Raw genomic sequence first — 24,635 nt, forward strand, 5'->3', positions numbered from 1 at the left:
TATTGGAGAATGGACTAGGGCTATGGATGAAGGATGGAGGGACTGGTTACTGGGCTATGGATGGAGACTACGGGACGAGTATTAGCATTTTAAAGGGAAATCTTACTATACTTTCTTCCCAACCTTCTAGCTTGGTGAGCTTATACAGTGTAGCCCAAATTCTCTATTTGTCTGGATTGGAGAGATGCGGTTTTTGCAGTAGAGATTAAACCTGATGTTGATGATGATAATTACTAAATTCATACAAAACTTATATTGAACCTTATCAAGTCATTTAAAGTCTTCTTTGACAATAGGTATCAGTCATCCCGAAACCAAATCCTTTACGACATAACATCTAGGTTGTGCTCGTGATTGACATTGATGAAACATAATTTATGTAATGTTTTGACCGAGGGTTAAAGCGTGAATAATCATAGAGGTAAATGATACCTACTTAGGTATTTATGAATATGCCTACGCTTAAAATATCATATTCACACGAATAACTGTGGTTAAACCACCGCAGAAATTGTAAAAGTATTCAACGCTCTCCCCACGGCTTGGGGTGAAACCGCAGTTGCCCGCATGCAAAGCAATTTTGTGCGACTACCTACATAGTTCAAAGCCTCGTATAAGAACTGGTGGATTCTTGTAATACAAACTATTTCTTGCTTGAAGGTTCTAAGTATGAATAATAGGTAAGGTAGAATATACTGATAGAGTGAAGACATTTTAAGATTAAGATTGAAGGTGAGAATTCATTGCTTGTTTTACAGTACTAAAATAGTTATGACCCACGTACTTCCAAATTGTACGAATTTAGTTGAAATGTGTAGTGTACCTAGCGATTTTTCGGATTGATTTCGGTTGAGTTTCACTATAACGTCCACTCATCACATAATATTTTGTCTACCACGCACGTGGGTATTGACACGAGTATGATCTTCCACGAACAGTGATTCCTGCTAACTTCTATAATATTTATAAGTAATTTCTACCTACTATCTCTACAAAAGATCAATGAATATAATATTCTGTTAATCTTATCGCTTCAATCCATACCCTGAGCACTCACTAAAATCCTTTAGCGAGAAGCGTTGAATTGCCAAATCATTCCAATTATCGAGTCCCGAGGGTTTTTATTGGCCGTGGCGTGGTTTTTAAATTAAAATATTTGCGTGATGAATAGAGCGCTACTGGTCCGAGTTCGGAGTAAATATTTTGAATTTTTCGCATGTAATATCAATAATGTTCTGCATATTTGGATGAAATATTCCGATGGAATATTGAAATGATTTTCGCTCATGCACTACGAAAGTTCACCGGCGCGTCGGTGAAACCGAATAAATTCAAACCATGTCGGAGTGCTGAAAGTAATTCAAATTATTTTTTTATTAGTATATAATGTAGGCTATTTTTAAAGGCACTTATAGTTCCAAAATACTGAACTGTCCTATGCATGACATTGACAGTGGGGCGCCACCGTCAATACCAGATCGCTAGTTCCGATTTTTTCCATGTTGGAAACCATATAGTTGAACGATGGTAGCGCCCCCCTGTCATTGAGTTTGGTGGGACAGTTCAGCGTGGGTCATCTATACACGTTCACAAAATTCTAATAAATAAAATAGGTTGCTTTGCAAAAAAAAAAGAAAACCTATATACCTACCTAGGTATGTAGGTATTTACTTTCTAAATCACAAAAAACTGTTACGCAAAAGTGGATCGACTTTTTGCTTAATTAATATCTTTGGTAGGTAACTCTTATGACTTTTCTTGAAGATTGAAATCAATGATTGATATTATTACATTTGTAAGCATTTCTCTTGCCGCGGTCTTAAACTTCTCATTGCATTTTTGAGATATGCCTTAACTTTCGATCGATCGATTGGAGCGATCCATCTTCCACAACTGGCAGGTAAGGCGATGGAAAGTGTTTACTAATTGAACGCCCCACGAACGCCCCATCGCTTGCCTTTGTCTGTTAATTGAAAATGTCAACTTGGCCACCCTTAGGGCGCATTCACAGCCGCATTAAATTTTACGTTCAAAAAGAGGAAACTTCGTCTTTGGCAGCTATTCAGGTGATTGTGCAAGAGTAAGAGTCATGACTCATGATTATTTGTGGCTTATTGTGAGGTACATGTGCAGGACGACTACAGATTCGTCTTACCGAACCCTAAAAATATCAAAAGAAACGGCAGTAAATACATATACCTACGCACCTATAGCTATAGATATGTAATCGGCGCTCGGCAAGTACCTAAAAAGACAGAGATAGCGCGAGCGCGCAAAGGACAGCGATAGTACGCGCGCCCGCGATAACCGCCCTTACGATCTACGCGATAAGGCTCATATCCGGACGCCTTATAGTTTGTTTACGACTCCCGCGAGTTCGAGTAAGTACTTGCGTATTCCCGAATACGGGCGGACCGCGTATTATTCTAGAAAATAGGCGGGATTTTATGGGTATATAAACCGGCTGCCGGGCCGAACCAAGTATAGTCTTCTCTAAACAACCGAAGAGAATAGTCTTCTACAAGCAACCGAAGAGAATAGTCTCCGATAGTACAGCGAAATCTACTCAAGAGTCTCAAGAGCGCATAGTGAACAGTACAACGACTACAGCATAGACCTCGGACACCGTATAGCATAGCGACTTCGGATACCGTATAGACCGGACTCCTACAGCGTGTGACATCGACCGCACCGTGTTCACCGTTTATAGCGTCACACCGCACATAGTATAGAAGCCACGAGGTACGAAGACGTGGCAACGATCCACCACCGATTATAGTATAGTAGTGCAGCGATTGGAGACACCGTCAGCGGAGCTTCTACAGTCTACAGTCCACCGCTCTCCGTTCCAGCCCACTCCGCTCATTCACTCCAGTCATCAGTTATCTGGCCTCCGACAGTTCCGTACAGTTTTTAGCCGGATAATAAACAGTCCCGCACATTTTTCTGGTCCTTCGAGCCGGATCGTTGTCTACCGATCCCGAAGACATAGAACCTTCGAGAACACCGAAGCGGCCTTCGTGAAGTGGCATAGTACAGCACCGATAGAAGATGCCTGTGACAAGATCGAGGAAAGGCAAGACGAAAACATCGCAGCCCGCCACGCCGCCCACGACGCCATCAGCAGAAGAGATGACGTCGTCACAGCAGCTCTCCGTTACCGCGCAGGAGGATTTGATACAGTTCCAGCCTCCATCCGTTCCACCAGCAGACGTCACAAGAGACGAACAGCACTTGACGGCTTCACCACGAGCACCGCTTGCGCATACCGATTGCGCCCGTCGACTAGCTAAGGCGGAGGCAGAGATAGCCCGCCTACAATTAGAGCTTGCCATCGCCCGCCGCAAGCTAATAGAGATGGAGTCCGCCGATAGTGAAGACGACTCGGCATCTGTGAAAGGAGATGGCGACTTACAACCGCCATCCCCTGTAACCGTCACCGTACCGCAGCCGACGTCATCGAAGATAGACCTAACAGAACTCGCAACAGCAATCGCAACCGCAGATCGCGCCGGACAGCGGCCACGATATATTGAAGAATTGCCGAACTTCAGTGGCGCGCACTACGATTGGCTCGCGTTCAAAGCAGCCTACAACGAGACAGCGAGTTTTTTCAGCGAGATAGAGAACATCGCACGACTCCGGCGGTCACTTACTGGACGAGCAAAAGAAGCCGTGACCTCTTTGCTCATAGTAAACGCGAAGGCGCAAGACATAATGCGCACTTTGGAGATGCGCTTTGGCCGGCCGGACTCCATAGCCCTGTCCGAGTTAGATAGTTTGAGGAGACTACATAGACTCACCGACTCACCGGAACAGGTTTGTGTGTTCGCTTCCCGAATACAGAACAGCGTAGCGACTCTCCGTGCACTTGAGCGAACACACTACCTGTACAACCCAGAGATAGTTCATAGTCTTACCGAGAAGTTGACACCGGCGCTTCGCTACCGGTGGTATGACTACGCCTGGGAGCACACAGAGGAGGAACCGGACCTCATGAAATTCAGCCACTTCATCGAGCGAGAAGCCGAGAAGTGTGCCAAATTCGCCACTCCCGAACCGATCTTCAGAGAAGACTGTCACCGATACAGAAAACCACAATGTACCCAGCGTGTCTTCCACGTAGAAGAAAAGAAGACAACACAGAGACCGCCGTGCCCAGTGTGCGACGGCAACCATTCCGTCATCGACTGCGGCAAGATGAAGAAAGCCGATGTCAGCGAACGCTGGGAAATCGCAAAAGAAAACCGCCTGTGCTACCGCTGTCTTCGTCCCTGGACTAGGGCACATAGATGTCCAGGGATACAGTGTAAAGTAAATGGGTGCAGAAAAACTCATCACAGATTACTGCACCACGAACCCGCTGCGCCTACCGAAAAAGTCAACGCAACAGTGGCGTTAACTCGTAAGACCGATCAGATTGCCGATAGAAATCCGTCAGGCGCAAACCGAAGATCACCGCATAACCGGCGGGAGTCGTCGCAAAATAGAAATCGGCAGGAGTCATCGCAGCTTCCATACCGGCGGGAGGCTTCGTGGCGTGAAAATAAAATAGAGGAAAAGCGTAGAAANTTCCGTACAGTTTTTAGCCGGATAATAAACAGTCCCGCACAGTACAAAAGAGTCATTTCTGTTTAAATGATTTCCAAGAATTGACCCGGAAATTAGTTTCTTTCGGTAAATGAAACGAGACTGAAAACTGGACTCAATTTCAGTAGGTACAGTCGAGTTCATAAATATATTGGCAGTGCCAATGTTTAAAGCCTTCCAGTGCAAAGCGAATGACAGGGGACAAACAAAGGTTTAGTAACCTTTAAAAGATATACACCACGGACAATAAACATTTAAATATTATGCTCCGACAAGTGGCGACCACGAGCCGGAAGACGTGGACCGACGATCTGGTGAAGGTTACGGGAGGTGTCTGGATGCGGGTAGTGCAGGATCGGTCTTTGTTGAAATCCTTGGGGGAGGTCTTTGTCCAGCACTGGACGTCATTCGGCTGAAATGAACGAACGAACGATTAATGCTCCAATAGGTAGCTATTTTGTGGTAGTAACCCGATCACTATTGTGTTTCTGCCCTAAGCCACTTTTGGAACAATGCCCTTCGATAACGGTTTAATTTTTGGGCACCAATTTGCGGGGAATTACTTCAGATTCGATACTAAAGTCGGCCGATGAATATTTGAGTTGCCTTCAATTACACTTCAAGTCCTGATAACCGAAACTGGAGAGGACAATTGAATTATCTTGTACAATAATTAAATTAATGTGTTCATTGAAGTGTACCTAAGTAGGCTCAAGGTCACCCAAAGGGCGATGGAGCGGGCTATGCTCGGAGTTTCCCTGCGTGATCGAATCAGAAATGAGGAGATCCGCAGGAGAACCAAAGTAACCGACATAGCTCGCAGAATTGCTAAAATCAAGTGGCAGTGGGCGGGGCACATAGCTCGTAGAGACGATGGCCGTTGGGGCAGGAAAGTTCTCGAGTGGCGACCACGGGCTGGAAGACGTAGCGTGGGCAGGCCTCCTACTAGGTGGACCGACGATCTGGTAAAGGTCGCGGGAAGAGCCTGGATGCGGGCAGCGCAGGACCGTTCATTGTGGAAAACCTTGGGGGAGGCCTTTGTCCAGCAGTGGACGTCATTTGGCTGAAAAGAAGAAGAAGACTTGCACGAAAGCATGCTACTACTAAGCAATTGCTGCTTAGTAGCATTTATGTCGAAACATTGCTAATTTAGCATGCTCATTTCGAATTTTTCGAGCACGTCTATTTTAAGCATGCTAATTATACATGACTTTGGATGAGCGTATGTCAAAATTTTTTATAGATCCTAGATTATTGACAGCAGAAAGAAAACATAAATTAAAACTATACTAAAAAATAAAAGTTACATCAAGACAGAAAACGCCCAGGCAGCAGCTCCAGTAATTTTGTAAAACAAAAACACTTACGCCTTTTCAGTTTCATTTCCTTTCAAACGATTATCCGCACCAATTCTCAAATGCCTTAGAAAATCCTGACTCCATAAAAACTCCCCCAGAACCCTTTTCACTCATTCACTTTTGTAATAATTGACTTTTACCACTCCTAGCTGATGAAATGTCTGTTCTTGATTGGTTAGACATTAATTGATTCCCGATGAAAAAACACTTTGGGGATGCTGGTGCTTGACGGCTCAGCGAGGAGCGGCAAGAACAGTCTACTAACTTCGTTAACTTGACTTTTAAACTGCAGATGTTAAAATTGTACTTATTCGCTATTCTATGAAAATATTTTGGTGAACCTGACGCGCCTGGTTGTAGGTGTAATATAATTTGAATTTTACTTTAACCGCTTTTTCTAAATAATTACACAATTTTTAAATTATTTTCTGTCTGCTGTCTGTTTTTACCCGACTGCGCCAGAAGGAGGGTTATTTTTTTTTAATCAGAAAAGGGTAAACTAACTTTGAGAGGACCTTTACTGTCACAGGCAGGTAGTTATTTTAATTAGGCTCAAAACATAATTTATTTAATAAATGCCTGATTAAAAAATCCGTAACAGATACATAGAGATCGCGGACGAAGGCGCACTTTATTGGAACTTGACTTTAACTAACCGGCCCACTAGCAAAGTGTGGCTCTCACATCATCAGCATATTTTCTTCACATGGCTTTTTTATTTGAACTACATCCCAAACAGAGGAAGACGTCCGTTCCCGATTAGGTATTTCCCGATTACACTGTTCCTCCCGAATTTGAGGAGGTTTTTGTTTCGATAACCCGAAATGCTTTGGAATTCGTTTAATCAACGCTCGTGGGAGGAATGTGACACTTTAGCAGATATTGAATCTTAACACCATGAAGTAAGGTCGCTTGACCCTCTTACTTGTATAATTCTGGACGCTGTTTTTCAGGATGATGATGAAGCAAATTCTACGATAACTTTTGTTTGAAAGAAGCCTTTCTTCAGTCGCAATTTGAAACGCGCCTACTCAAGGAATGCGTGCAAAATACGTAGCGCAACTATTTGCTAAAGTGTTAACATCAGGCGTTGAAAGCATCAACGTTTATTTGTTTGTTGTGGGGTCGTTGAAAGTTTACTTCTAAACGTGTAGTCAGACTCGAGAGTCATGAACAAAGGTTTAATTAAAGAGCAACATAAATTCCAAGTGACTATACTTCACTTCGCGCCGCGTCGGAGCGTTGCAGTCAATTTCCGAGTGCAGGTTTTGCGGTGACGTCGCCAGCCGCTCTCCTGCGGTTTGGGGCATGGCCTCAAGCACAAGTTAAAGCGGAACTAGAAATTGTACTAGCAAGGACACCACTTTAACATTGTAATACCAATAAATGAAACCACATTCAATTTCCCATGAATCTACGGGTTTCTGAGTCATTCGAGAATCCAATTATCATTGTCAAGGAGGGTGTTTAAAGTTAAGTATATTAATTTAGTGCCAAAAATATTTTATGTATAAATAAGTATTTTCAACACAGATAATTACATAAGTGACAGCAACACATAAACCGTGAGCGCAAGCTTTTTCGTAGTTGAGGCTGAAATTCAACGCTGCATTTCACGACCCCTCACCTCAGACATGGACCTACTGTACAACATGATAGAAGTAGCTATTTTTGTAATCAGTTAGTGAATAAAGTAAAGAGGATTTAGGACGCTATTTGGATCAAATATGTAATTGCTCAATAATGAATAATAAATAAATAAATAAATAAATGCTCTAAGACAGCAACTTAGACCACGCGCAGTGCAGACCCCCAGAGAGTCGCAAGTCGCGGTCTCGGTCCCGGACGGACTCCGTCCGGCGGCCATCGTCAGCTGTGACCAAGTCTTAAATATGCAGTAATATAAGCTTCCCTCTGGTTGCCGATATTTTATGAGTTGGGAAGGAAAAAAGGATAAAATAGAGCGGGACTTCCGATACTTTAAGTTAGTTAAATAAAATTAAAAAGTGATTTTAAGTCCTCAGCCTCGAACTTAGCGGGCAGCGGGGCGGCGGCGGCGGCGGCGCTGGAGCGGGGCGGGCAACGCAGACCCGTTCTCGAAACAAGCGAGCAGCTCGCGCGGCGCTTTAGCGGCGAAGTGTTGTGTTCGGGGTTGTGTTGTCGAGATATTTGTTTTTATTCGCAAACGAAATGTCTGAACAACGGCGACAATTTTATTTCGATTCAAATTTATTCCTAACGCTCGATTTATTGTGGGCAAAAGAAGGAGTGCGCTGCCCGCTCCCCGCTCGTTGCCCGCTCCGGATCCGCTGCCACGCCGCTGTTTTCGAGAACCGGTCTATTTGATTTTACGCATTTCGTTCGCGAATAAAAATAAATATCTCGACAACACAACCCCGAACACAACACTTCGCCGCTAAAGCGCCGCGCGAGCTGCCCGCTGGTTTCGAGAACGGGTCTGCGTTGCCCGCCCCAATCCCGCGCCGCCGCCGCCGCCGCCCCGCTGCCCGCTAAGTTCGAGGCTGAGGCCTAAAAGTCTCGTAAGTCCAGACATAGGCCCCCCCAAGGATTTCCACAACGATCGGTCTTGCGCTGCCCGTGACCTTTTATAGATCTTAGGCCAAAAAAATTTAATGGCAAAAAATATGACTATTTTACTATGCCCTCAAAAAGCAATTTGTTAAATTGATTAAAATTTTGTTTCTGTAACCAGTAACGAGAGCGGTTAATTTTCAGTTAAACCGCAATTAGTTGAGCAGAGTTTAGATGTACTCGTATCTGCAGTTCGTTTATTGTAAACTAATCTGTGGTTGAATACGCCTCGATAACATAAATCGTTGGCGGTCTGTGGGTTTAGTAAACGATTTTATGGGGTCATTTGAAGGAGAACCTAGTGTTATAATTGTCAGATAATGCCTGTAAGCATTTAACGGCACCGCATTTGATACTGATTTGATAAAAAAATTACTTACCTACACCGATAAAATGGTATGAATCGTATAATGAAACTATTGTATGATGAAATAGGTCAATTATAATAATAATTACGTCAATTTTTAAATTAACCATTTTGCTTCTGACTGTACTCATTTCATTAAATTTTCATGTGATGAGTTATAGAAGTTAAAACTAAAAAGTTTCAGTGACTGCACTGAGCCAGGTGAGGCCAGCGGGTTAACGAAATGTAACCTAAACTTATCACTTAGTTCACAATAATACTATTTAATAAATGGGAATTTAAATTTATTCCAAAACAATGGCATTTTATTGGCTAACAAATCACCCTCACAAATTGAAACAATAACCCACAGGCCTTCTAAATAAATTGAAACGATATTAAGCTTGGCACCACTTACGACAAACTTTGGGCGATATAATTTAAGGGCCGCCGCACAAAGGCCGGATAGTTGCAGGATTGTTGGACTACTTCTTCAAGGGCCCATCTCCGATGTCCTTTTGTGGTATGTACACCCTTTCGAATAGTTCTCCCATTCTCTCACCATCCAAACAATATCCGGCCAACACGGTGTCTTCACCCAAAGATTTGTTACCCCCAATTAAGTTTTCAACCTTGTTGCCGTTCAGCAAAGCCGAAATTTCGCTGTCATAACTCTGATTCATCTGATTCCCATTTCTGTTTTGATTTTGCATAGTTTTGCCGGAGAATTGGCTGCGGTTTGTGCCTTGCGAATTCGTATAACCCTCGTTCCGGATTCCGCACGCGGCGTGCAATATCGATTCTATAGCCATCTGATCCTGCACTCTTCTCTGGATTGCAGTGGCCTGCATGTTTCCGACGATCTCTTTGTATTTGTTTTCCAATTTGTTCAGGGCGGCCGTCAGTTCCGTTTGATTCTCGTCAGCTACTTCACTAACGACCTGAGCCCTCTGTCTAACTAGTTGTAGCTGTAACGAACACTCGGCCAAATGTTTCTCGCGCTGTAAATGTGCCAATTTAGCCTCGTACACTCTGGCATTTTTTGTTTTTGTTTTTTCAATTTTGTTCAAACGCTTCTCGAGTTGTTCCGCTTTCAGTCTCATATTGTCACTAGGTGTATCGTCGTTTGGCTTTTCCAAAAATTTGTTTATTACCTCATGCAAATGGCCCTTCTGGTCATCATTGAGGTTTCGTAGGCGAATAATTTCATTATCTTTGTCCTCTATTATCTTTTCCTTTTCAGAAATAACTCGGTTTTTAGCTAAAATAATCTCTTGCTTCTCAGAATCCAGCTTACTCCGAATATTTTCAATCATCATTTCGTATTCTGCTTTGACTTCTTCTATTTTCTTCTCGTAGATTTCCTTTGTTTCTTCACGAGTAGCTGTTTTAGTTTTTATTATGTCCAGTTTATGATGAGCTTCGATTTCTTCTAGTTCATGTTTTTTCATATCGTCGTAGTTGTCAAGTTTTTCTTGTAAGTGTTCTATTGTTTGAATTAAAACATTTCGAGAATCTTGTAGTTCTTGCAGTTTTGTTTTCAATGAGGTAAGTGTAGTACTGCTATCTTTAGAGTGACAACATACGCTAGTGCAGTGATCAACTTTTATAATACTTTCATCTAAATTTTCACACGACTTGATTTTACACTCTTGTCTCAATACTTCTAACTCTTTGTGCAGTTGAATATTTTGGGTTTTGATTTCCCGTAACTTCATTATCAAATTTTTGGCTCTGAATTTGTACTCATCACACGACTGATTTTGTATTTCAAAACCTCTTGGCATCTCTGGGCACGTATAGCAATAAAATGTTTGTTTATTTGATTGAAATTGCTTTTCAAAACTATTTGACTCATTTTTCTGGGATTCAGTATCATTATCTTGGGAATGGTAGTCTGTATCTGATAGCTGAGGTAATTTCTTATTATTGAACAGGACTTTGGTATCTTCTTCAGAATTAATCACAAAGTACTCAATTTCGTTCGACGAACTATCACTATCCAGCTCATCAGAGAGTGGAGGCAGTTCCGTTGCTGGTGGGGAATTTAGAAAGGGTTCATCAAGGACTCCTTTAGCTAATTGATAGCACAAAGAAAACACATACTTATTGCGAAGGTTCTTCTCTTTATCGTTACAGTTTGAGAGTCTTTGGATCCAGGCCTTGCAAATCTCTATCACGTCTTGGTCTAGAAGTTGTTCTAAATATGGCCTCATAATTTGCAGGTACCTTTTAAATTCCACGTCAAGACTGGCGCCTTCATTTTCATCCATGATCTCATAAAAAAGCAATAAAATTTTCCCGTAACAAAAAACGTAATTTTAAATCATTTCAAAATGCCAAAGTGACACAAAATGCGCTGTCATAATACCCAAGTAAATTTTTCTCTAAAAAGGTGATTCTTATCATACAAAGTTCCTTCGAGTTTGTTTTTGTATTAAGGAGCGGTTATAACATAGCTGCCTAAATTACCTCATTTCTTACAAAAGTTGGGTGCTTTTTTATAAGGGACTATTTAAATAGCCTATAAATGGCCTGCGGATACTTACTTCTTGATCAGATATGATCGCGGCGTAGGGTAACCACACAAAGAGTTGTAATGGATATTTCCCGGCGGACGCGTGTAATGCTCTTACCTGACCGTTTGCACGCCTTAATAGCCCATAAGCGGATTTTGCGAGCCCCATTACACGGCGAACTTTACACTGGTAAGGCTAAAAAAGGCATAAAATAGTTTGCTATTTTTTATACTTGAGTAAAAGTCAGTAATAAGTAGATCTTTTACAGCTTTGTATGCTAAAGTCGGGAACCAATATCGCATAGGATTAAAGACAATAATATCATCTTTTGAATTTTTGTGTACCTGCTGCCTATGCTATTAAATCCAATTTGTATTTGCAGTGCTGAGATACATCAATCTACTATCGAGACTTCAAATCTAAGGTCTTTACTTGAAGACCTTAACAGCGCACTGTCTAGTGCATTCACCATTATCTTAAAACAGACAGTAAAAGCGAGTACTCTCATCATTTTCTCTAAAATATAGGTGCTTCCAACTTAAGAACTGCACAAACTGTAACTCAACAGCTTTAACTAGCCCTTCAAGTAACCCGTAAAGATAAAATTACTTTGTCCCCTTAATCTTCTCGTAAAAATAATCTTGGACCTATCTTTATGGTTCAATAAAGCGGTTCAAGGGTGGTCCTTATTTCCTGAGGAGTAAGGTTGGAAAACGTTTGTAGGGAGGTGTGAAGTCTGTCTACATTGCTGCTGGGGATAAACAGATGCAGCATGACATGAAACAGCTTTAAAGTTCGGTATTGTCGCCGACGATCAGACTTGGCGGGGGTTTAAGAGATGGTATTAAGTGATACAATGGTCAGACGGACCCTTGTTTTGCGACAAGAAGTGCTTAAACGAAACGCATCCTCAGCAGTCGTAACTCCCAAAGGATTCTCCAAGGGTAGGGGAGACTGGGTACGGTTGAAACAATTTTGCTTTTATTGTCTATAATTTTGTTGTTTAATAACCAAGTGACGATTACGATACGTGAAATTGAAATTTGAAGTTTTAGCTATGATATGGCTGTATCATTATAGTTCCCGGGTTACTATTTATAGAAATATACGCAATTTAAAAAAAAAGAAATTTTGTTTCAACCGTCCCCATGCCAGGGGCGGTTGAAACAGCGATTGGGATCTGTTGAAATACATACAAATAATACAATAAGTACTAATAAAACGTGTTTTATTTATCATTAATAATACGAATATTAAAATTATAGTACCACATGACGACATTAATCAGTCTAAGTATTTAATATTTCTAAATCATTAATTAGCCTTTGATTAGTAGTAAACATTTTAAAAAATAACAAAAATATGATTTACTAAATGATATTTCCAAACCTAATAAACATTGATAATAAAATAATGTTAAAATTCTGAATAAAATTAACGAAAATCTTTTTTTTTTTTCAAACCATACTTTTCCGCCGCTTTCCGCAGTAAATCTCCAGCTTTTACCACCTCTAATGCTTTACTAAGTCAATTTCCTCTCTGGAAATCTTCCTTACCCAAACTCTCGGTATCTACAAAAAATAAACATTAATAAATTTTCTGTTTCAACCGTACCCACAAAAAATGTTTCAACCGTCCCCAACCCCACTTTTGGTAAAATATACTTTATAGTTTCGACACTAATGATAACACATTAAAAATAGTTACTGGCCCTTATTCTACAAGCTTCATTATAATCGCAAACGCACACTCGATACATTCACATAAAAAGAACAGGTAGTATAAGCGTTAATGTCTGAAGAAAAATACTTACTTTTGGGCAGTAAAAAACAATATGGCGTTTTGCACACAACGTCAACGCCTTAGGAAGTTTTAGGCACTAAATTCGTGTTCGGACCTGTTGTCCGCTTCTTTTTCCCCTAGGACCCCTAACTCCCCGTGGAACCGTTTACGAGATATTTGCTCTGTTTCAACCGTCCTTTGTTTCAACCGTACCCAGTCTCCCCTACTTCATGGTATATAACGCTTAAACCAAGATATATTATTATGATACTACACACACAATGCTGCTTGTCTACGTATTGAGATAGAACAGGCAACAGATGATCTGTATCTATCGCAAAACAGTTTAACGGATTTTTAATTTAACGTATTTCGTCAACGTTCGTGTTTTGTCTAGGGGATGGACTAAACAAATTATCACTAAGTCATTGAGGCGATAATGCGGCTGCATAGCAGCGTTAGAAGCGTCATTGGGCGTGTTCGCTGTGTTACAAATGAGGCCATAAATTCGTCGCGCCATGCACAATCGCGGGCTGCTTGTCGGACATCATGTTAACTGCATGGTCTGCTGTAATGTCGGGTTAGTGTAACATTATGGGAAGGGATGTTTATTGGTAGCTTTGAATTAGAATCATTTACTCTAGTGACATTCTACGAGTATTTAGCAATTTTTGTAATAATGCCATAGATCCTGGCGACATCTAGCTAAAGGCTTAAGCCTTTAATCGTACCAACGTTACCTTTTATATTTTAAATTTTTACATACCAACCGCTTGATAAAATAATCTCTACTTATCTGACAGAGCAACATCACATAAGTAATCTACCTAGAAAAAAAAATGCCTTTATCTCACACAACGTATCTAGGCGAACTTATCTTATTCCAATTTGGAGAGAGCTACATTTGATGCACATTTACCTACACGTAATTTACTTATCTCATTATGAAGGATTTCAGATTGAAAATTCTGTGAAACAGGCGCATGCAGCAGGGGGCCTGATCACACCAGATAATCAAATATTTCTGTTTGTAACAGCTTGTTAATGAGCGAGTTAGACTGTATAAGCCACGCTCATGTGCTTAATTAATACCCCGTCATTAGCGAGCGAGTGAGCGAATGCAAACAAAATGAGTGGATAATATGAAATGTCACAAACTTATGCTGCGACTAGCTTTGGATTTGCAATTTGGTTTCATAGGTTTTAGAACCGTAGTTAGTGATCTAAATGCCATTTAAATACCAGCTAACCTACACACTTGGATTAATACATTTTTCTCTGTGTGAAAATGAAACATGTTGTTTTATGTTATGATTATCTGGGGGCACGGCAGTGCCCCCACCAAGTCGAGCAAAAAAGCGGCACGGCCGTACCATCCTTTTCTCGAAGCAATTCAGGCCATTTTCGACCGCCTGTAACTTCGTTGTGGATAAAACTAGAAGGCTGAATTTTCATTAGCTATGCAGGAATTGTAAAGACACGGTATATTTAAAATTTCATTCAATTTGAACCAGTAGTTTAAGAATTATAACGGGTCAAAGTTACTTAATTTTGTCACTCACTGACTCACTGACTGACTCACTGACTGACTCACCGATCATCAAAACTCTAAGGCACTTCTAGCAGACCTAGAAGCTTCAAATTTGGAATATAAGTAGTGTTTGGTGTATGAATCAAGGAAAAACTAAAATATTTGGGGGCACGGTAGTGCAACCGCCAAGTCGAGTAAAATTTTTCATTTTCGGTCCAGTTTTCTAGATACATAACTGCTGTCTACAAAATACAAAAAGAAATGAGATCCCATCAAAAACAATACTTGTCAAAAAAACCAAGTCTCGCAACTCAGTTGTTCTACGGTAAAAAGTTGTGAGATCCATGTAATACCAAGTCCAGGCCAGGAAATCTTTAACGTTTTACATAAAATATTGACTTGGCCATCGCATGAAAACACGTGTAAATTAAATTATTTAGTGCGATGGCCAAGTCAATAATTTATGTAAAACGTTAAAGATTTCCTGGCCTGGACTTGGTATTACATGGATCTCACAACTTTTTACCGTAGAACAACTGAGTTGCGAGACTTGGTTTTTTTGACAAGTATTGTTTTTGATGGGATTATAATCTACTAGTAGGTATATAAAAATAAGTCGGGTTTTCCTTCCTGACGCTATAACTCCAGAACGCACGAACCGATTTCCACGGTTTTGCATTCGTTGGAAAGGTCTCGGGCTCCGTGAGGTTTATAGCAAAGAAAATTCAGGAAAATTTAACAAACAAAATTCCACGCGGGCGAAGTCGCGGGCGGAAAGCTAGTTATGATTTTTTTTAAGATGAGTGCGTTATCTTTTCTTATTACATTCATATTGATTTGATTTGCAATATTGCACTTTGTCTATTGGTCTAGAACTGTAGACCATGAAATAATTTTGTTTTGAAACTTTGTGAGCAAAAATTCACTTTTAGCTCGGAAACAATATTGCAGAAGCTGCATACAGCACAAGAACAGAGAGACCAGCCTGCGTCGAGTTATTGTTCCAGTTGCCAAACTGTCTTATTTTATGTGCTCTATTCACTGGTGTTAGATTCCAAATTTGCATTGTTAAATCATCGAGTGCAGAGGCTAGATAACAGGGAATCCAGTAGGCATTGGAACAAAAAATCCAAAAAATTAGTCCAATCGTTCAGCGCTAGAAGGCTAGGGTTTTAGAATTGGCGAATAAAATGAAAGCTAGGCCCATTGTGGCGATTGTTTTTCAATTGTTTTTAAAATTCTATGATTTTTGTGGGCTAACAGATAGGTAACTAAAAAATTTTTAACAAACGCTACATACACGCTCGCAGTACGCGTGCGTCAGTAAGAAATTAATGAGAACTAACTTCCTTGCCAATCTATACTAATATCACATATCAATAATCTAATATTATAAAGAGATAAAGTTTGTGTTTGTATATTTATTAAATTGTAAGGAGTAATCTCGGGATCTACTGAACTGATTTTAAAAATTCTTTCACCAATAGTAAGCTACATTATTGCTGAGTGTCATAGGTTATATTAAAAACCGAAAAATTCCACGCGGGCGAAGCCGCGGGCGGAAAGCTAGTGTCTTATATTGAAGTAGAATAAAATGAGATATCCACCAATCTGGTATAGCAAGCATTATACGCTTTTATGAGGATCTACTCGTATTTGATATTTAGAAATGAAATTAACAGGATTTGTTTTTATTTTTTAATCAATTACTTAATCACTTAAAGACGACGCACAACTGGGAATAAACATTATTATTGTGCTTAATAAGTTCAGACATTATTGCTAATGTTTGACTAAAGCAATAACAATTAAGAGAAACAGTTACAAGTACAATGGGAAAATTCGTATTACATAAACTTAACGGAAATTTTCTTAACCATTATTTGATTTCATATCCAATTCACTCAACTCAGCATCAGAGAAAGCCTTTGCTAACGTCACTTTCAAGTTCGCTTGCGTCCTTGCTGAAAAACTTTTGAACGTTGTCGAGTAGCTCATGAAGAGGAGGTCCACCGCATCCTGCTCTTTCTTTTTCTTACTCTTGAGGTAGTCGATGATTTTATCCATAGGATCTACTGTTGCTGCTCTCTTTTTGGACTTAGATACTTCCTCTCTGTAAACGTAACTAGGCATAGATTGTGTATGATCTTGGATCGGAGAAGACGCTCCCGATTCTGCCTCGCATTGGTCAGCTAAATCTACCTGCTGAGTAGGCGAATCCAGGTTGATTTTAGAATAAACCTCTTCAGAGAAGAATGAGTTCTGCGCGCACGATTGCTGGGGTGGAAACTCGTCGACGAATTCTATATCTTTAGAGCCTTCTATGGCAATATCCAGGAACGAGAGCTTGTCGGCCCAGGAGTAGTACTGGGATGCCTTTGGGCCTTTCAATTTCAAAGCTTTCTTGTGTCTGATGTACCCGTCGCGCAAAGATCGCCACATCTCTCGTGCTTTACTACCTAAAAAAAGAACATTGTAACAGAATATCGTGCCATTTCTATCAAGAAGATTTTCTAATAACATCCTTTTTAATAAGTAATTATATAACTCTTTATTGCACCCAAAACAAGAACATTATTATCTGTCTGACTATTATATTTCTAATACTTTGTTCTGTGAAAAATCAACCATGATTGAAATTGATTTTATTTTTAATCACATAGTTTTGAGGTAAATAAGTAAGTAAACAAAATCACACTTACTGTCTATATTCAGCTTTCCGGCAATATCATCCCACAGCATGGTTTTTACTGGTTTGTTCCTGTAGTTTTTGTCTTTTGGGTTGTAAATGCACTCGTTTTTACTGATTAGCTCAACCAAATAGGCTTTTGTTCTTTGATATGACGCCATTGTCCTTAAAAACACTTTTAATGTAAGCGAGTAGAGTTCTTTCTTTATAGAAACAAGTGACGCGCGTGTTTATTTTTACTAAACTGCGTGTTACGTACAGCAGTCGCGCGCCACGCTAAACATAGCAATGCGCCGCGTGAACGCGTGACCGGTTCGTATAGGAGAGCTGGCAACGTCGCGTCGCGCGCGTGGTACTTAATAGTGTTGGGACTGCGCTGTGTGCCAAAATATGTTTTTTAAAGAATTTATTTGATCTATAATTAATAGATAAGTTACGAGTTGCGACTTAAGTCTTTACAAAAAGTTAAATCATACGTAGTTATCAACTTATTAGACAATATTTAAAAATCACAGTGAAACGGTACATTGATATTTGTTTCTTTCACAAAAAAATTGCCAATCTTGTCAAACAATCCATTTTCAGGAATATCTGTTATTATCGTACTATCTGCTATGATGCCTATAATAAAGAAAACAACCTAAAGTTAGCGAAGGTCGTTTACCTAATAAATTATTGCTAAATGAAGTCAAATATGTTGCTTTTTTTTCCTAAAATTTAAGCAATTTTCAGTGTTGTAAACTTGTGTCTCAACTTTTTTTTATTTTTTTATACATTATTTTAATTTTAATTTCCATTATTAACAAATTCAATCACTAACTTGCAATAATTTGTTGTAGGTAGGTACATACTAGGTAGTAAAATTTTATTGTCGATAAATAATGTTTTATCGGAATGTAATCCCATCCCTACAAACGTACTCGCGACGCGCAGCTGTAAGCGAGACTCGAACCCGACGTCACAACGCCTGCTTACGCACGCCAGGGTCACGCGCAGCGAGCCCGCGCGTTGATACGCGACGTTGCCGTTTCGACGCGCCCGCGCAGTGCGAGCGGTTGGAGATAATGAATTGGGCGCGAATCCTACTAATATTATAAAGGTGAGTTTGTGTGGATGTTTCTTACTCTTTCACGCAAAAACTACTGAACGGGTGTGGTTGAAACTTTACAGTATTATTATTTGTAACCCAGATTAACATGTTATAATTTATGCGAATCTGTGACACTAAATCTCACGCGGGTGAAGACGCGGGCAAAAGCCAGTATTATGATAAGTTGGATCGTAAATATAGCGCGTGGTCGTAAGTGGTGCATTTGGTTTGTCAATACTCATGCTAATGGTAGTAAAGTATTCTCAATTGAGTCAGTTTAGTTTTAATAAACACTACAATTTCATCTTACTGTATGTGTAATGTTAAGAGGCAAGGGGACTTTATTCACAAACAAGCAATCATTTTGATACCTACTTTCCTATATAATACCTATACATAGGTAGCATACTAAAAACATTGTAGCGGCCTCAGATCATAGAGGAATGATCTGAGGTAGCGGCCGACAAAAAAAATATCTGTTATAGTTTTAACAAGTGCAACTTTGCAAGAAAAATGCGGTTAAATCCCATGCACAGGTTTGCATTAGTAGACTTCATACAAATTATGATAATACAAGTATGTAAAAAATTGACACAGTAGAATCGAGGCGGGATTTCACTCAGAGTCACTTTATTAATAGCTGTGGTATGGACTGTCGTCTGTGGTGTTTCCGGACCGATACGACCTGCAAGCTTATATAAGGAGAGAGCGTATCTTCACCGTAAAGGCCGGCAACGCACTTGTAACGCCCCCTGGGACTACGGGTTATGGGTGACGGTAATTACTTACCATCAGTGGGTCTAGAGTCGAGACAAAGTGCACATTATAATCGCAAACTAGTCGAAAAGTGGTAGAAAAGCCTTTTTTTTGTATGGAGTTTTGACGGATTGGATCAAAAAGTGCATTTTGTCTAGGGGGGTAGGTGATCCGTCTGCCCGTTTGCTTCTTGTCACATATAAAAGCAATTGTTCTCAAAAATGTTTTTTTTTTTATAAAATCGCAGTTCCTGAAATTAATGACACACAGACAGTATCACAGATGAACATGAGTCAATAACACATCCTGCTGATACTAAAGGTAATCTAGAGCCACCGATGGATGGCAGTAATGAAGCGTTAATAGGCTTAATGAGACCACCTACCTGCTCAATTAATTGAATCGTGTCCATTTGCAAATCGCTGAAAATACGGGCGACATTAGCTCGTACATTCAAGCTTGATTCCAACTCAAACATTTAAGCTTGTGGTTGGTTGGTTGTCAATATACAGACAAAACAGAAACTGGAATCTGTTCCATACTGAAGTGTGGGTAGTATGTCGTTTCGTAAATGGGACCTTACAGAGGGAAGCGGCTTGCGGTCAGTACCAGGATGTGCTAATACTATTTTCGGTTAGGCTTTTAAACCGACCCTAGTCAAGACGTCTCGGTCAGCAAAACCCCAAATTTCATGTTAGGTGCTCTAATATTTTTTGCTCTATAGGTCCACACTGTGTCTTTAAATAAATCAAACTTTCATTATCATCATCATCATCATTTCAGCCATAGGACGTCCACTGCTAACATAGGCCTCGCACAATAATTTCCACAATGACCGGTTTCCCGCTACCTTTATGAGGTCGTCGGTCCACCTTGTGGGTGGACGTCCTACGTTGCGCTTTCCGGTACGTGGGCTCCACTCCAGAACCTTGCTGCCCCATCGGCCGTCAGTTCTGCGTACTACATAATGCGCTGCCCATTGCCACTTCAGCTTACTAATCCGTTCAATCAAAATCAAACTTACTAAATATATTTTATTGAAACCAAACTTGTACCTACTTATCTAGGCTAAGTAATTTTATTCTTATCATTATCTTTAATTTATTAAAAATGTCAGTACTTTGAACAACCCCGCGCCAACAGACTACGGCTACTTATTATGTATCGTAGTCAAAGATAACTAAAAATCGAAGAGAAACAGAGATTGATTGCCTCAGTTCCAACATTAACTTCAGCTTGGAAGCGGGACAAGTTTTTCAATCGTAAGTAGTTAGGTGTGAAAAATTGGCGCTCCTATTGGCTCAAACTACACTTACCCGAAATTTATCGCAATGACGTCACAAAAGGCAGGGTCGGACATTAGTCGGATGACAGATGGAGTCGATTACGCGTCCTGTCCTGCCGATGCTAATGGAACACCTATCTAAGGCGAGATATGTGGCAATAATGTTGGGATAATCGTCCTGATGGGACCACCTACTCTATTAATTTAAGTAACTTGCAATATAGGGTGTCATCGGTAATGATGATAAAATGGCATTAGCAATTCTTCAGAAGTAGAAAAGACCTAACCAAGAAAAAATGTAAGAAAAACCTATGTAAAGTTATAGTAAAACTAGCTTTTCGCACACGGCTTCGCCCGCGTGGACTTTTGTCTGTCACAGAAAAACTTTATCGAGGCGTCCCTGTTTCAAAAATTGGGATAAAAACTATCCTATGTCCTTTCCCGGGACTCAAACTATATCTGTGCCAAATTTCATCAAAATCGGTTCAGTGGTTTAGGCGTGAAAGCGAGACAGACAGAGTTACTTTAGCATTTATAATATTAGTATAGAGCAGTCTTTCCGAAAGTGGGCGATAACGCCCCCTTGTGGGCGCTGCAGGCTTACAGGGGGGCGGTAAGAGACCCCGGAAAAAAATCGGGGCATTGTGTAGAGTCTTGGTAGGCCATTTGTAATTTCATCTACTTGGGAGGTCTCTTAGACACCGACTGAGCATTTGACTCTTGAAAATTTAATGGGGGCGCTCAAAAGAATTTATTCTCAAAGTGGGCAGTAGACAAAATAAGTTGGGGAACCGCTGGTATAGAGTATAGATTGGAGAGCCTTGGAGGAAACAGAGCCTTGGAGGCATTTGTCCAGCAATGGATATCATTTTGCTGAACGAACGAACGCACGAAAGCAGAGCAATAACTTTCTGCTAGATAGGTATACCTACTTGTATTGCTATACTAGCTGACCCGGCGAACTTTGTTCCGCCTTAATGGCAATAAATAAGCAGACTTTTTTTTTATTTCGAACGGGATAAAAAGTATCCTATGTCCTTCTCCTGGCTCTAAACTACCTCCCTGACAATTTTCAGAATTTCTATTCAATTTCTAAATCGGTTCAGCCGTTCTTGAGTTATAAGCGAAGTAACTAACACGACTTTCTTTTATATATATAGATTCGCTAATATAGCTAGGTGATATAATGGCTCTCTACAAGTCTTTCATTTTTATTAACGCCCTTATCGCCTGAAAACCTCGACTTGAGTGGTTAATAATAAATTACTTATCTTGAAGGAGTTGTCTAGCCATTATGTTATAAATAAAATATTTTTTACACACCTTTACAAATAACGTAATTTGAAATATACAGTACACACACAGACAGAAAATATCATCCTCTAGTTGTAGTACCTATGGTCAGGAAGGTATAATCCAATTTTCTTTTTTCTAGGTAAAAAAACGTACCCACAAAACGTCCTGAGCGTAATCTATACAAAATGATACATAGTTCAAAACAAATACGTTGGGAAAACATAACCACCACTCTGCTTTTATCAAGTAAATCTCGACTCTAAATGTTTGATATAGAGTTGGATATGGGTCGGCGGTGTTTCCCATGGGACCGAGTCGTCAATAGTGCTTGAGACGGGATATTACTTAGGGAAGATTTAGAAGCAACCTGTTTCAAAGTCTTTTGGGATCTACACACAGCGATTGTACTATTTTTAGGGAAATATTTTTTAGGAAGTGCGGTTTTCTTAGAAAAAAATTTGATGTAGGACTTGCGAATCCCTTGTGAACGATTTTATTTTGTTTTTTGGGTATTTAAATTGATTTTATAGTAAAAAAGTTGACCGAGAAGCGGTTGCCCGTCAAACCATGAGTAAAAGATGAAAAGCAAAAACAACAATTTGATGTTTAAAGCACAAAAGCTTGACCAAAATAAATACAAGTAAATTTAAAAATTGTATTTCACCACTTTAAGTTACAGAATTTTATTAATTATTCTGTAAGCAAACAACGATTACAGTCGTTTACATAGTAGAGTAGCTCTACCACAGAAAGAATAATACAAGTCCAACCCTTACTGAATAAATAAACACGAAACTTGGACTGGACAAGTCAAAATTTGTAGGCTATTTTCTTCTACAACCAACTTCTGAGAAGCTTTCATTCAATCCACAAAAAAGTTTCATTACGTTTATCACTAAAAAATAGTTAAAAAAAAAAAACAAAAGTGCCAAAAGGTAAATTGAGCACAAACGTATTTTCAGCATCAGCAGGTGTGACAAAAAATCAAAATCAACATTCCCGTTTCGGATATTCCAGCTTTCCAGCGTTTTTGCGAGAAAACAAAATAGACGAGGCATACATCCAGCGGGTCACGTAGTACGAGGCCCTTATCTACGGGGTCCTATCGGCCTCGTAATGCCCCTTGTGCCCGACAAAGTGGGAGCAACCCCTTTTCTGCTGCGTCATAAACTGGCCCTTATAAATATTTTTTATGATAGTTCTTTATAGTTTTTGGAGAAAGTGCGGTTGATGGTCTTGCGTTAAAAACAGACACTTCATTGAATTATCGTTTTATGAATCGACCCGTTTGGCAGTGGTTGAGAACAGGCAACTACGCTAGAGGTTACAACGATCTTAAATATCATCATCATCATCATTTCAACCACAGGACGTCTACTGCTGAACATAAGCTCCACCCAATGATTTCAATATTGACCGGTTGCAAAACTGGTTTGTAGCGGCCTGCATCCAGCACCTTCCTTTACGAGGTCGTCGGTCCAGCTTGTGGGTGGTCGGCTTAAATTATCACAATACAATATACATTATGTGAGTTTGCATGAACATGATAACTGTTTCTATTGTTCCGGGTGGTTTCCTAGTAACTATTTAAATATTATTTTAGCGTCATTTTTAAAGAACAAGACAAAAGAAGTACCATTAACTATTAAGTTTAGTGTGTGTGTTATGTAAAATATCCAAAGGTATTGTGCTTATTTATTTATTTAAACTGTGTCGTTAAGTTAACTAAAAAGATGTTAATTACTTTTCATAAATAAACAAACTGCTGAAAAAGTTATTTCATGTTTTCATACCTAAGATTGATTTCAAAAAAGGTTTTGGAAAGATAGGTCAGGTACAGAAAACATTTACAAACATTCCCAGTTTATTTATTTTTATTTTTTACGGATCTCATCTCATTACCTAAAAAGCAGGCCTCCAAGGCCCTCATTGATATAAATGTTTAGATTCCCAAAAAACAAATTACAAATGTGATCTTTGCTAAAAGGTATTTTTGGGGCTTATAAATTCCTATTCGTACGCGAATTTACACAACTCGTAATAGATATTCGAATAAAATTTATGTTTTAAGCGAATCTAGTTTTTAGTAGCTCTAAAATAAGTCTCTAAGTTCCTTTTTAAGGTTTCGAACTTATTAGGTTTTCGGTTTTAAATGCTCTTTGAGCCAAAAGTAGCTGAGGAATTTACAAAAGTTACGGGTCGGATGTGTGCCGCACTTTTTGAGGCTTACGTTAATAAAGATTTGTTAGTACAACTTCTTACGTTGATCACACAAGATCGTTTTCCACTACGAAGCAGATATTTTTTACTCATTTTTGAACGCCTACGAAAAGTTTTACAGCAATCATTTACGAAGGCATTATGTGGAAAATTATTGTTGTTGAAAAACGTGAAGGTATGTTAAATGTGAAATATTAGTTTATGTAAATACATTTAAAGGTAAAATGATAAGGTCATATAAAGGAATAAAAATAATCTTACTGTCCGATGATTTTGCGCATTTACTTATTGCTAAGACAAAAGTTTTTCTATAGAAGCACAGCTAACTATTAAATGTTTAATTCAACAAAACTTTATAGCATTGTACTGCTTTCAGAGAACTACTGGTCTCAACACTTGTACCTACTGTAATATAAGGTAAGTACGGTTCCTGGAAAAAGGGTAAAAAACTTTGCGAGGGTGGAAACTTCGACCCTACCTGATGTTGGGCAACTTCGGAAGAATTAGGTTGCAACAAATACACCTATTTCACTTGGAGCAGATAAAGTAGTTTTGTACAAATATATTCGCGAATTGGTGAA

General features: G+C 39.6%; 2 protein-coding genes across 2 annotated transcripts; both read right to left on the reverse strand.

Annotated features, from left to right (window-relative positions):
- Positions 1-9,222: 9,222 nt before the first annotated feature.
- Positions 9,223-11,159, reverse strand: LOC114354457 (uncharacterized). The gene has a single exon (XM_028306846.1). It carries the CDS (start codon positions 11,157-11,159, stop codon positions 9,372-9,374), a length of 1,788 nt encoding a protein of 595 aa, XP_028162647.1. The 3' UTR covers positions 9,223-9,371.
- Positions 11,160-16,416: 5,257 nt separating this feature from the next.
- LOC114354444 (uncharacterized) lies at positions 16,417-17,683 on the reverse strand. The gene is made up of 2 exons (XM_028306832.1): positions 17,421-17,683; positions 16,417-17,177 (listed from the first exon to the last, which is right to left on the reverse strand). The coding sequence occupies exons 1-2, from the start codon at positions 17,566-17,568 to the stop codon at positions 16,591-16,593; spliced, it is 735 nt and encodes a 244-aa protein (XP_028162633.1). The 5' UTR covers positions 17,569-17,683; the 3' UTR covers positions 16,417-16,590.
- Positions 17,684-24,635: the final 6,952 nt, after the last annotated feature.

The sequence above is a fragment of the Ostrinia furnacalis genome, unplaced genomic scaffold (assembly GCF_004193835.3).
Source record: "Ostrinia furnacalis isolate ACB-3 unplaced genomic scaffold, ASM419383v2 OfSCF2049, whole genome shotgun sequence".
Lineage (NCBI taxonomy): Eukaryota > Metazoa > Arthropoda > Insecta > Lepidoptera > Crambidae > Ostrinia > Ostrinia furnacalis.

Bases quoted from the DNA above. Each gene is read 5' to 3' on its own strand.
- LOC114354457 (XM_028306846.1), bottom strand. From the start codon at position 11,159: ATGGATGAAAATGAAGGCGCCAGTCTTGACGTGGAATTTAAAAGGTAC.
- LOC114354444 (XM_028306832.1), bottom strand. From the start codon at position 17,568: ATGGCGTCATATCAAAGAACAAAAGCCTATTTGGTTGAGCTAATCAGT. The intron at 17,178-17,420 runs GTAAGTGTGATT...TTCTTTTTTTAG, and splicing joins CGGAAAGCTGAATATAGACA to GTAGTAAAGCACGAGAGATG.